Below are 13675 nucleotides of genomic sequence, written 5' to 3' on the forward strand. Positions count from 1 at the left end.
GTTTACACCTATCGCCATTTCTAGCCACTGGGGGATCATAAGCAGGCTGGGGAAACGCATATTGATGTTAAACAACCTCCATCAAGTGAAATTTAATGCCGTGGGACCTTTAAGGTGGTTGCCTTTTTTGACTTCATGGCTAAACATCATTTCCTGTTGCTTTAGTAATGTCAAAGCCCTCCATCACATTCAAGGTTTATTGCAAATGTTCTACATTTTGCGATCAGAGACATAAAAAAAGCACAACAGCAGAGTGACAAAGACGATCTCACCTGGCAATCCCCGCTGCAGTATATCAAAAACACTTACCCCGCACCTGCTAATACTGACTGATATGAGGTTACCATGTCATGCCTTGAAGGACAGGTTCACATTTTTTTCAAGTATGTCTTAAACAATAGACAGGTACCCATATGGTTATAAGAATAGGTTTTGCATACTGTAAACATTCCTCCTGTTCTTCACCCTGGCCATCAAAGGATCCCTTCCTTACGCACTTTCAATGTGTGATGGCGGACAAAATTTTTGTTTATAGCAAAGACATGTTTAGAGGTTTGTCTAAAGTCCATACGAGGTGTCAGCAGTCTGAGTTGGTCAAGTGGATATCTTCCAAAAGTACAGTCTTTTTTATGACCAGAGATCCCTGTTTGTATTTTCATGGACAGTGTTTCCCTGTTTAGCTCGAAGGGTGCAAAGCAGACTTGAACAACTGTGAACCTATCCTTTAACAATAATAGGTTGGTAGATACTATTTCTATGTAACAGCGCTATTTGTGAATAAGAGAAAGTGGAGACATAAATGGAAAATAAATTAATTAAATGAAAAATAACATGATACCTTAATGTAGGATTAGGATATTGGCCTGAATAGATAAAAATAGGCTATACATACTGTAAGTTTTTTTTCAAAGTTTTGGGAGATATTTTTGTCCTTGTTTTTTGGGCATTTTGAGATTTCTTGTGCTATTTTTGCCCTTTGTCCCCCTTATTTTCCAACACTGTGTTGAAGTCTAATGCACAATATGTGACAAGCAGTAACACAGTTTGACTTTCAGTAGATATAGCATGGAATATCTTCACTTTTTACACTGGCTGCACTGTGATAACATGTATCATCAAATGGCTCAATTTATTCTGCAGTTATGTAGGTTATGTAGGTTGTATATTTTGCAGTCTGACATGATGTTGTGTACTTTGTAAATGTAGGTTATATTATAAATAGTAAAATAACCTTTTTGTTTAAATTGAACATCATTGTATGACAGGTTGGTGAATGGTCACTGATGTAATACCCGACAGGCCCAAACTCCTCAAACAGAAAACTGTCATCAACATTCATTTCACTTACCTTAGAGGACAAAGAGTCTATTGTAAACCATTAAGGCCAAAGATTATGTGACTTCATACATGTGTGTGCAGGTTTATCATGCACAATATGGTTCATTTGTGTTTGTTGGTCGTTAAAAAAAAAAAACAACTTATGCTGTCAGTTGTACTCATTTCTTTAATTTTGGTTTTTGTGTTTGACATTGAGTTTATTTTTGCATTCAATTTGAAGCTTAACAACGTAGGCCACTGGTTTTAAAAATGAAAATAGAAAGGAGGTTGAGACTTAAATGAGACACTGACAAAACAAAACAAAAACTGTCTGCAGTTACAGTAGCTACTTAAGGAGTAGGAATTAGGTGTCGTATGCATTAGGCTCATTTTGGTCAGTTTTCTTACCACAAACTCATGTCCCCTCAGAGCTGGATCATCAGCACTCATGCTCTGCTAAATGGACCCGGCGCTCTTCTGCATGGCTTGTCAAAGGAAAATAATGAGCAGGGAATGCATCTTGCTTCTGTGAATCATTTCCAGTCCGTAATTTCCAGTGACTTCTCTAGATGTGTACAAGTCTACCAGATCTACCAGAAACTAGCTTCACTTCATAAAAATTAACTTACAAAACAATGAGAAGCTACCATAGAAAGCAACAGCCTGTCACTCACCCTGAGTCTATGCACTTATCTTCCCTTCTTATTCACTCTCATTGTGCCAAAAGAAAACTAAAAAAATAGTTAACAAAACCACATAGGATGCTATATTTTTTTATTTTATTTTTTTTTGTCTTGGAGATCAGAACAGAACTTAGTGCAAAGTCATCTCTAAGGGAACCACGCACAGCTGACCAGCGCTGTTCTGGCATCATAAATTAAAGGTGAAAATAAAACAAAAAGTAATAACCCTCACAGTCAATACAGGTCTGCACGAGAGATCCCCACAGTTCAGAACTGAGTTTGGGCATGAAAGACTTGCCAAATACTCCTTTTCTCCCATAGTTCTCGTCATCCTTATAATGTGGCTCTTTCTTTTTGTCCCACTTTAGACAGAGCTGTCAGAGTCACCTGAAACTCTGATTCCATCCATCCATCCATCCTTTCGTCCTTCCAAGAGTTCAGTTTAAGCGCTCCAAAGTTTAATGCTTCTTAGCTTTTTATGACATCTGCCTCTTCCAGCAGTGTCACAGCTCCTAGGTGAAAAGAGGCACCCCGTCCTTACCTTCACCTCAGGGTTCACTAACAGGCCACAGACAGTGCATCTGATATGAAGGTCAGGTGCTCGTGGTCACTTCCTGGTCTTCGACCACTTGACTTTTAACCCTGGTTCATGGATGCAAAGGTTATCTAACCTTCAGAAAGAGGTAAAGCAAGAGATGGGGATGAAGAGGAAAACACAAAGAAGAGGGAAAAGAGATGGGAACAGTAATATAATTCATATTTTTTACATATTGATTCAAATGCCAACTACGACAAAGGAAAGAAAACATGCTGCAATTGTTGTGAATGGGCTGGAAAACCTAAGTAAACTGTCCAGTGGCTCCTTCTAATTCATTAACAGTGACAGTACACAAACTAATCTGCAGACAAAAGACAAACAATGTTGAGCTCTGCAGAGGTCAAGGTGAGACGTTTGCCAGCAGCAGTACATGTTTTGAATATCTTGACAGGATGATAGTGTAATCAAGTTCAGAAGATGGGATATTTCTTCTTTTTAGAAGCCAGTTATATTTGTATTGTTTTGTATTTTGAATCCTCCGTCAATACTTCGACAGGGTACTACATAGACATAAACTGTTTTGAATATTTCACATGAGAAATTTCTGTTTTGTGTTTTGTTTTCTTTGTGTGACATGTGACAAATAAACATAATTTGATGATGACTAATGGGTGACTTACGTTATAGACTTCCAGTAGGTCAAAATGTATTTTTTGTAAAACTTGCATTTGACTAATCTAAGATCATTACTAGGACTAGTCTACACTACAAGCCACTCTAAATAAGTTTTTGATCAAACCACACCTATACAGTCCTGATGAGTTTTTGTTTTAGTTAGACGCTTAATTATTAAGAATATTTTTTTTCAACTATAACTCTAAATGTTGCTTATTTAGTCACTGAATTGTCATCTTGTAAAAAAAAAAAAACAAGATGTGAAACCAAGTTTTCAGGGACTTCATGAACATGTTTTTCACTATCTGTTGACGTATGTCTGTTTAGAAATTTTGACTTGCATTTAAAAGCTGCTGAGATAAGTATCACAGAGTTTAAAGCTGCTGACCTTCTGCAGCTCCTCTCGCAGCCAGGAGGGAAGGGGCTGACCAAGGCGATGTAGGAGCTTTGAAAGCTCCACATTGTGTTCCTTGTAGTACCTGGAGAGATATGCATGTGCCTGATGAGAGGAGAGGGGGGTAGAAGAAGAGGAAGGGTGTGAATAACATAGGAAAGAAGATAAGCAGACATAGTAGTGCCTTAGTAGGTGATAAACAAGACATAAAGAGAGATAAATGATGTTCCACCATCTTTAGATCAGTTTAATTCTCCTCAATAGGGCTTAAGGGCCACTAAGTGCAGAGTGGTATGAACAGAGCTATGAAAAGAGAGGTTAGAGAGAGGGAAAAAAATTACATGAAGGATGTATGAGATCTATTATGTCTCTCCCTTCTGTGTGCATCCATCATCTCCGCATCTATTTTCTCTCCTCCCTGGTGTTTCCTTTATTTCCCTCCTCCTCATCTGTCCTCTCCTTCTGTCCCCCTGGTGGTCATTCAAATACAGTTTAATTACAGGTGACACTGAGGCGCAGCCATTATCCATGTGTGAGCACATGAGGGAAGACAAATTGCATCTATGTGTGTTTGTATTCATGTGAGAGCAAATGTGTGATTCATTGTTGGCAGGTCTGCTCTCTCCTCCGTGGAATCAGTAGCCAGGACAAAGATTTATGAATTGGATTTTCTCCTTCTACCTTTCTCCCTGCAACCTAATCTCCCCCCTATCCTCTCTCTCACGGGTGGTGTGTCACTATTGAGTCCTCATAATTAGGTTGTAACCTTCTGGCTGGATCTGATTGGCTGAAAGTTTCCACCTCAGCGCTCCAGTCCTGTGGGAAATTTTGCCGCAGCAATGGAGAGGTGTGTATCACTGTCAGTCAGGCTGCTGTTTTTTATTTTTTATTTATGTCTTTCTTCAACATTCCATTTTTTTCACTGAGCACAAATCTATTCTAATTAAAATGTGTAGGTTTACCTCTGGCTCCATAGGAGGGTACTTTCTCCCTTTGCTCTTTCCCAAACATTTTGTCTTTCCTCCCTCAAGAAGCTGGCACCAAAAGCCCTTCTGAGGGTCAAACCTAAAAGAAAAGAAACAGAGAGAGACGGACAGAAGAGAAATCTTAATAAAACTGTAAATAAGTAGTAAGTTCAGTCTGAATATAAAGGAGTGAGTGTCTGTTGTTTTAAGAAACTACAGTGGAAAAAGTGAGCCTATTTTATAGGCTATTTATGGCTACCAAAAAGAGATGATAACAATGAGATAAGAGAGATAACATATAATCACTTGGGGATGTATATATCGGTATGTGCTTGAGATGGAACTTTAATGCATTACTGAATGTAAAGAAATACATAGTTGTGAGGGTGAAATATTTGTATAAATTTGATGTGCCTGTAATTTTCCCATATTGGCTTTTTGAGCATCCCTTGTGAAGTCAAACTGCCTCTCTTATAGTGTGCAAAGACTATTGCACCCCAGCAGCATGGTATGAATACCCTAGTAAATGCATGTGCTTGTTGACCTATGTATATGCATGAATACATATGCATGTATATAGATGACTGTATGTACAGTACATAGAGTATATATGCGAATTTAAGTGTGTATGTGCATGTGTATACAGTATGTCTGCATGTATACTGTTTATTGGCTGGTATGTCTATCTACTGCATAGAATGTTGATTTAAAAAAATAAAAAAATAAAAAAAAGATAAACATTATTTGTAACTGTTTTCTGACAGATAGAGGACAAGGGCTAATGTAGATGTGAGTGAAAGATGCAAATATTGTTCTTTATCTGCATGCATCAGCGGGTAAATAAAAGAGGAAAAAAGAGTTAAGTGGTTCTCCTTCAGTTTTCCTCTGACAGAACAGGAGGAAGAAAGGAGAGGGGGATTAAATAAATAGGCTCCAGTGTTGAGGATCTGTCAGACCGCTGCCATGTCAAAAGAATGAGAAAAGAAAGATTAGGCTTTTGTGTAACTCTGTCTTCTCACACACACACACACACACACAACCACACACACACACACACAATTACGCACACAACACACACACACACACACACACACACACACACACACACACACACACACACCTTCCTTATTATTCTGTCAAAATGCATCTCTTTACAATTTATTGGTATGCATGTGGGCGTGTGATTCAAGACAGAGGCACTCTCTGTCCCAATCTGAGCTACAAATTCTAGATGTCCCTGTCTGGAGATTTGAGGGCTTGCAGGCAGATTGCATTCTGATGAGTGGTGCTCGAGATAAATAAACTGTTTACCACTTCTCCCAAACTTAAAGGTCACACTGCAAAATCTCTAATGGAGAAGGAGTTGAAGTACAGCATCAAGTGGCCAAAGCTTATTCTCTCAAGTTGTATTAATTTGGTTGACATGCATATTTTAGGCTTCACACATATTACACAAAACGATACTTGACAACATTGGTTTTACAGAATATTATTTCTGTATTAAAGAATAAATACATGATGTTGTTTTTTGTTGTTCTATTAACAACTATTGAGAATGTGATTCCGTTGGTCAATTCAGTTGGTCTTATTCCTTCCTTACAGTAAATGTGAGTAAATTACGAGGCTGTATTTGTGGCTACAAACAAAACAAACACTTCTCCCTTCCCGCATGCTTTTTGTATCTGTTATGAAAGACTGCATATGTTTAGTTCATACTGTAGAAGTTACAGTAGCTATCTTATCTTATCTTTATCTGGGGTCTTTGCGGTTTTTGTTCTTTCGGACTGACATTGTGCAGTGCACTAACCTTTTCATACTTTTATTTATCCAAACATAGACAAGAAGGCAGTGTAAATGAGACAGTCAAATCTCTGTTAGGATTTGATCCTAGGCCAGTGACTTTAAATTAATGTGTTTAATATGAATGTAATACAATTATTATTTATGGATTTAAAAATTCTACAAGCGATGTAATCAGATGTTAATTTTCCTAATAAGTGTGAGGAGATGTAAGTGTCTGCTGTATTATAGATTACCAGCAGGTTATGCTGCATTTATTGACATCAGTAAATTATTCCTTTTCACAACATTGTTTTGTTAATTTGCAATTATACATTATAATTCCCGCCATGTCCTCTATTAAATTAAATGTAACAGAACTCCTTCATGTTTCTTTTTTCTTTTTTGTCTCAACATCTCTTGTTTGTCCTCTTTAAGCTCTCCATTGGTACCACATACTACTCCCCCTCTCCCCTCCAAATACTGAACATAACATAAAATTAAATGTGTATAAAGGCAGAACTGTAATAGCTCAAAGCAAAGAGGTGAACTGACCATCTGCTATTGGCTGCTCTTTGGTGCCAGGTGATGTCACTGTCTGCTGTACTTTCAGAGACTGACACCACCTGGCACCAAAGACTGGAAAAGAGGAGATGGCATGTTTAGTACCACTTTAGTTCACCAGTAGATGTCAGGCTTCACACAGATTTGGGTTTGGAGTGTTGTTACAGCTTGAATCGGCACTGTCATTTCTATCACAGTGCACGCCAGGTGAAAGGTGCCATTATGCCAGGACGCAACGGGAATGAAGAGACTAAAAAGGAAAAGCAGAGAGTCTTACGTAAGGGCCTGGGAGTAGTTGAAATGAGGAGTGACACCTAGGAACTTCTGGACTTCATCCATTACTGCTGCAGGGTCAGTTCTCAGCTGATGGCCATCTATGATCATCACCTACACACACGTACATTCATACTGTAACACTGAGTACAATTAACTAACTAGTTAGTGCATTACAATTCATGTAAACATTGGATATGAGTAAAAGAGGGCAGCTTCTTTATTTCTATGTATGCCTACAGGCAATTGACAAAGTGTTACTGTATGTAGTTCCCATCTAACAATGTAAAATATACAAGGTAGTTCCACTCATCCTGAATTCATTAAACATCATTGCATTTAAAGTCTCCTCTTTCATTCCTTTTCTTTAAATTCTCATCTTACAAAGCCAATACAAGACTTTTACATTATTACATTATTACTTTTACATACTGTATGATCTGTGCATGGGTTTGGCATTGCAGTGCAATAGAGCGTATCTGTGCCTGTGTCTGTCCATACCTGGTTGGCAGGGTAGTAAGTGAGCCACCTCTCAAGGTGTGAGGAGTAGAGACCGGGAATGAGACAGCGGCTCTGCAGGGAGCGGAGCTCGGCCGGTGCTCCAGGTCTTGCACTGATGACATCATAGAAGGTAAACCGCAGGGCTGCGTGGTCCTCGTGAGCTCTTTGATGCTGGGAAGGTCGACAGATACAGCCACATAAGATTCAAAGAATTACATTTTATTGTACAATAACTTCCCCTTAAACATCAAATAATATATTCACAACTTTACACAAGACACCATTTACATTGTTGACAAGGACACAACATTTGAGCTGCCACGTTGTTGACATTCATGTCTCATTAAGGAAACAGACTTAAGCCGAAGATTTAGGGATCTTGTGACATTTCCCAGACAAAGATATATAGATAGGCTTGTTAACTTAATGCTCACAGAGAGAAATACAGAAGTCATCTATAGAGAGATGAAGCATGTCTTATGATGAAGCAGGCAGATTTAGAAGGTTAAAAATAATACATGTGCAGTCACTGGCATCAAATTTATTCTGTTTGCGTACATACCTGATACCAACTGTAGGCCCTGTCAGAGGGGTTGATGAGCAGAGTGATGATCTTGGCCTTGGGCAGCAGGGCAGCAGCTCGCCGCGGGGACTCTTCTGAGGGGAAGTAGTTAGCGCTCTTCTCAAACAGGAAGTCCGTGGTTACATTAGAAGGCAAGGGGAAAAACTCCATGTACCTGAGGCAACAAAATTGAGAGGAAATGCAAATACAAACAAGAACACTATAATGATACAAGCATCACACACAAGCACCACAGCATTACTGCTAACTCAGTCACATTGATAAGTTTTTACACATTTTTTCAAAGTCGGATTCAGTCAAAAAGTTATGGCCTTAATTTGTTCTTAGACAACAAGCCTAAAATAAACTTGACAATATAATTTTAATGACACATTTTCAGAGTTAAGTCTTTTCTGGATGACTTCGGAGACTGCACCAGCTGTGTCTCTGTCAGCTAAGTAACCCATTTATGGGTCAATTTAAGCAGCCATATGTCTGTTGGCTTATGTTTGCAGGCTTAAAAGATCATTTTGAAGATGTTTTTGAACTCCTTAATGTATAATTGAAGTCTGCAAGACACATTAATCTACAACAACCTTTATAATGAAAAGGGTTTATTTTTTAATCTTCCTTTTCACCTTAGGTTTTGACTAATAAAAAGGCACACAGAGAGAATGAAAGATAAGTGTGTGTGTGTGTGTATGTTCGTGTTTGTTCTTACCAGTCAATTCCTTTGTGGTAGTTATTAGTGTTGAAGAACTGTACCTCCTCATAAGTCTTTTGACTGGGGAAGTTACTGGAGATGGAGGGATGCATGAGTAGGAAGAGATAAAGTGCTGTCGTTCCTGGAAGAAAGGGCATAATTCATAACCGGCTCGTTAATTCAACTCAGCAGAGGGTAGTCTGTGTGTGTTGTGTGTGTGTGTGCGTGCGTGTGTGTGTGCGTGTGTGTGTGTAAGTGTGTGCTAGTATGTGTAAGAGCTGTCATCTACCAATCCATACTGGATGATTTTTTCCTCCGCAAGATTTATGTCTTGTTGAGAATACACTGTGTGTGTGTGTGTGTGTGTGTGTGTGTGTGTGTGTGTGTGTGTGTGTGTGTGTGTGTGTGTGTGTGTGTGTGTGTGTGTGTGTGTGTGTGTGCGCGTGTGTTTAATTATCACTGGCCTCCCCATCAAATGATTCAAACCCATTTGACATCAATCAGCACTGGGGCTCTGGTCATGCCCTCTGTCTCACCCTCAGCAGCTCTCTTTCACCCCGTTCACCTAACACTCACACCCACACATCCTGTAACATTCCCCCTGACCCTGTTTCCCATTCGCTCTAACATCTCTACAATAAAATGAGAATTTATTGTGCTGTAGTTGTTGTTGGACTGCTAATATTGCTATTGTGACCCCTTCTCTCATTTAGTAAAATATCACCTAGTTATTTAGCTGTATTACAGGACATCCTCACCTCTCACATCAAACACCAGGTATTAGAATTCCTGAGATCACACAAAGGCAACACTATGGATCCAAGTAGTGATACAGATTTGTAATAATCTCCTGTTTTTTGTCTCTTTGACAGAGAGAAAGTCAGAAAAGGAGAGGGTGATAGCTCAGTACTGTATTTCCATGCATTTAAAGTAGATAGTATGTGGGTGGAAGAAAGGAGGCATGAGCCTTCTCCTTTGTCTCCCTCTGACAGGACCAAAGGAGCTAGGGGGATTAAATGAATGGGCTCTGGTGTTGAGGATCTAGACACCTGGGCACACAGAAGGAGTCTCTCCACTGCATGTGGATGTTTGTGTGTAGCTTACCTGTTTTCTGTGGGCCTATGACCATAAACCTGGGTAACCTGTCACAGGTTTTCTCTTTAGACCAGATGTCTTTATGTCGTTTGTCATCGCATGGGTTCTTAAGAGGCACAGACAAAGGATAAGAGGTTAAAGTATGTACATATAAAACATGCATGCCCACATTTCCAGTGCATGGTGGATTTACTACACAGAATGACGTGTTTTCTTAGTGTGTCATGCACACAACAAATCCCAGCCAGCATTGGCTTACAACACACCACAAACCAATATACAATGGAACAAGAACGCTGCAAAAGTGACTTTCATTGTCAACAATGAAAGTTATTAACCACTTTTTTTTACAATAATAAATATGAGTAAATTATAAATATTCAGACTTTTGAGACAAAGTCAGCATAGTGTAAAAGTAATCATTAAATCATTAACATGTGTAAAGTACAGAACAAAAGAAAATATGAGGACATTTTTCCCATCACAAAGCTCATACAATTTTTTTTCTTCCTGAATACTTTCACACCGACATGCACGGAAAAACAATGTACAGACAAGTGCAGAAACACACAAGATTATACATGCGGGCACGGAAACACACCTGCCAGAGCGGGTTCCTTTGTTCAGGAAAAAGCTGAAAGTACTTGTGTGCAAGCTGCAGCGGTGGGAGTGTGTGGAGTTTCAGGTTTGTCCACGAGCGAAGGAAGGAAGCCAGGTGGACGAATGTGTAAAGACCCAGTCGATCATTGCCATAGTTGGACAGGTGGGTCATAAATATACTGATCTAGGGTGGAGAAAGAGAGACAGAGTAGAGGGGTGAAAAGGGAAAGGAATGGAGAGAAGAAAATACATATTGTATTGTGCAAAATTATGATAAAGTCCAAATCTCATTTCCCAAGTTCCCATGTTTGTGAAAAACTGAGGCAGTGCAGTAAATCTAATTACTGTTGTTGTGACTGCAGTAGAAAGCAAACAGATTATTTCTCAGTGTGTGATGGTTTTAAAGTCACTACCAGAGCAACTACCCACCGGGTATCAATATTTGCTATCACTTTGCAAAGAGACATTCACTTTTTTTTTAAACTTTCAGCGCAATACAGTTTCAAGTATAAAGAGGAAAACAGATAAACCGAAACTGATACATTCCCCACTCCAGATAGATAAAGCTGAGGAGGCAACACAATACTCCTCATAGCCATTGGGTGATGGGAGAGATGCATCTACACATGGGAAAGTGTTTCCGAGTGTGTCGGTGTGTGTTCATGGCGGTTAATGTGTTTGAGGGCGAAGGAAAGACTCAGAGGGAGTGAAAGAGCGATAGTGTGTTGGTCCAGGCTATCTGTCCATGCCTCAGTGCTTTTATAGGCTGATCAAAGAGACAAGCTAAGATAGCAGCTACAGACAAATGCACGCAAGCAACACACACACACACTTCTTTTGCAATTGAAGACAGCTTGGGAACGTGGAGTGTCTGGACGAAATGGTAACATCAGCCATTAAGATATGAATTATTTGGTGGGTGTGAGCATCTGTGTGTCTGTGTGCATGAATGATTGTGTGTCAGAATATTTGGGAGACTCTATGAATGTGAACACACATACATATTGTAGAAGGACACACACATGGACACACCGTGAATTTCTGGACTGTCGGTGCTACTCTTTAACGCTGAAGGTTGCTGCAGATACAAAACGGTACACAGTGTTGGTGTTTGATGGATCAGCGTCCGACCGACTTGGAAAGCTGTTTAGAATACAGATCGCCCCTGAATACTAGTGTGTGTGCATGTAGGTGTGTGTGTGTATGTAGGAGTGTGTGCGTAGGAGTGTGTGTGTGTGTAGATGTGTGTGCATATGTGAGACACTGTGGGAGGGAGAAAGAGAAACCAGATTTGTGTGGCTAGTTGTGTGTGTCTTCGTGACAAAGAACAACGAAAGAACGGAGAGGACCAAGGGTATGCATGTCAGAGTTATTTTTAATGTGTGTATGTGTCAGTGTAATTGTTTACTGTGACAGCGCACATGGCTGCCGTCACAGTAACGAGGCGCTACCTACTTAATAGCTCAAAGACTGAGTGTTAAGATTGCCTGTATATGTTGGTTTAGCATGTCAATTTGTTTTGTTAATTATCATTGTTTTCAAATTATCTGTTAACCTAGCCATTCATCAAATATCCACAGTAACCCTGTAGCTAAATGCCCTTAATTTAACATCTAATACTATGATGATGTATGTGCAATTGCCACAACTATCAATACAGCATTCTCTGATTGTTTGAAGCCACACTATTTACTTTATAAACATGACAGGTTAAAAAAACTACGCAACACAAATGCTGTTTGTTACCTATGTGTCTGTGTACTGAGTTTGAACGGTAACAGAGGGTAACACATGATCTTTGTCTTGCCGGTATGTGTTCTCTTTGTTGCATAGAGGAAAGCTGATCCTTAGATTTAAATTACTGGATTACTAAATAACTGGAAGTGACCCAGGATTTTGTGTAATTATTATATTAGCAGTCAATGTATGTTGTGGCTTTGTGAAATGTTATTGTTAATCATATAAATAATACTCTGTGAATATCTAGCTTTATAGCTATAAGAATTTTGGCTGCGTTTATTGTCTAGTCACCTGAGCCACCCATGTCTTGTACTGTGGTGTTGGTATGTTCCAATCTAAGGGGCAGGCTTCAGGTGTATATCATATGGTAATTTAATTTGAGAGAGAGCGCTTGAGGAAAACCTAAGGGAGCATTATGTCGTTGGATGCCCTCAGAGTAGTGACTGGATTTAAGGTAAATTAGTGAACAGTTGTATATTTAAACTATGTGACAGTTTTTGACTCCCAAGTCAATTAACATTAAGTATGGATTTGTTTTCTTCCCATAATTTTGTTAATTTTTGTGTTACTGTTTTTGCCACTGTGTCCTTATTTGGGAAAAAAATAAAAATCCCCATCTATACAACTTCATCTCTGACTCATCCTGAGTGTTTACACCTGCTCACAACAGCTAAGCGACATCTACCCTTAACATTTATGCATTTGTGAATGCCAGTGCATTTGTGTGCATCCGCCTGTTTCATGTAAATCTGGTTGATGTTAGGACATCAACGTGGAACCACAGTCAAGGCATTCCCAAGCAGTGGACAAGGAACAACAGAACTGCAAGTAAGACATATTTGCTTGCTCCTCCTCTTTGATGATTTGTAATGTCAAAAACAAAAACCTGCCGTCTTGAAAGCATGCATGGAGAACTTGGAACACATTTAGAAACGTGTAAAATGAAATCAGACAGCATCTCACCAGAATACCTATTCACATTAGGGATTGAGAAGGAATGTGTACATGCTGCAGAGGTTAAGGGGGGGAAGGAGATGTGAATATTAGAAAATGACTGATACACAGCAAAAGTACAAATAATAACAGGTTATAAAGCATTTCAAAGTCTCGCACCTTTCCATTTTTGTGTTGTTTTGAGCTTTTTTGAGAGCAGGCAAGGTGATCAAAAAGTGATTTATGTTCCCTTCAAACCACTCAATACCTTATGATATCTGGCTCAGGCTGTGAGGTGTATGTATGTGTGGTGAGAGAGAGAGAGAGAGAGAGAGAGAGAGAGAGAGAGAGAG

The 13675-nt window shown here is 39.3% G+C and overlaps 1 protein-coding gene across 6 annotated transcripts in view; it reads right to left on the reverse strand.

Moving 5' to 3' along the window:
* Positions 1 to 1484: 1484 nt before the first annotated feature.
* The window catches only part of ndst3 (N-deacetylase/N-sulfotransferase (heparan glucosaminyl) 3), a 41917-nt gene continuing 29726 nt past the window's right edge, over positions 1485 to 13675 (reverse strand). For 4 of the 6 annotated variants that reach the window (XM_032531390.1, XM_032531383.1, XM_032531398.1 and 1 more), the window contains 9 exons: positions 10651 to 10833; positions 10059 to 10155; positions 8973 to 9096; positions 8252 to 8426; positions 7690 to 7860; positions 7193 to 7302; positions 4570 to 4672; positions 3602 to 3712; positions 1485 to 2666 (listed from right to left, as the gene is read on the reverse strand). In XM_032531390.1, the coding sequence (XP_032387281.1) occupies positions 2637 to 2666; positions 3602 to 3712; positions 4570 to 4672; positions 7193 to 7302; positions 7690 to 7860; positions 8252 to 8426; positions 8973 to 9096; positions 10059 to 10155; positions 10651 to 10833 (1104 nt within the window). In that variant the 3' untranslated portion in view covers positions 1485 to 2636. Of the gene's footprint in view, positions 2672 to 3601; positions 3713 to 4569; positions 4673 to 5313; positions 5531 to 7192; positions 7303 to 7689; positions 7861 to 8251; positions 8427 to 8972; positions 9097 to 10058; positions 10156 to 10650; positions 10834 to 13675 lie in introns of those variants that run through there. The other 2 variants (XM_032531406.1, XM_032531415.1) reach the window with 2 other exon arrangements.

The sequence above is a fragment of the Etheostoma spectabile genome, chromosome 2, assembly GCF_008692095.1.
Source record: "Etheostoma spectabile isolate EspeVRDwgs_2016 chromosome 2, UIUC_Espe_1.0, whole genome shotgun sequence".
NCBI classification, from domain to species: domain Eukaryota; kingdom Metazoa; phylum Chordata; class Actinopteri; order Perciformes; family Percidae; genus Etheostoma; species Etheostoma spectabile.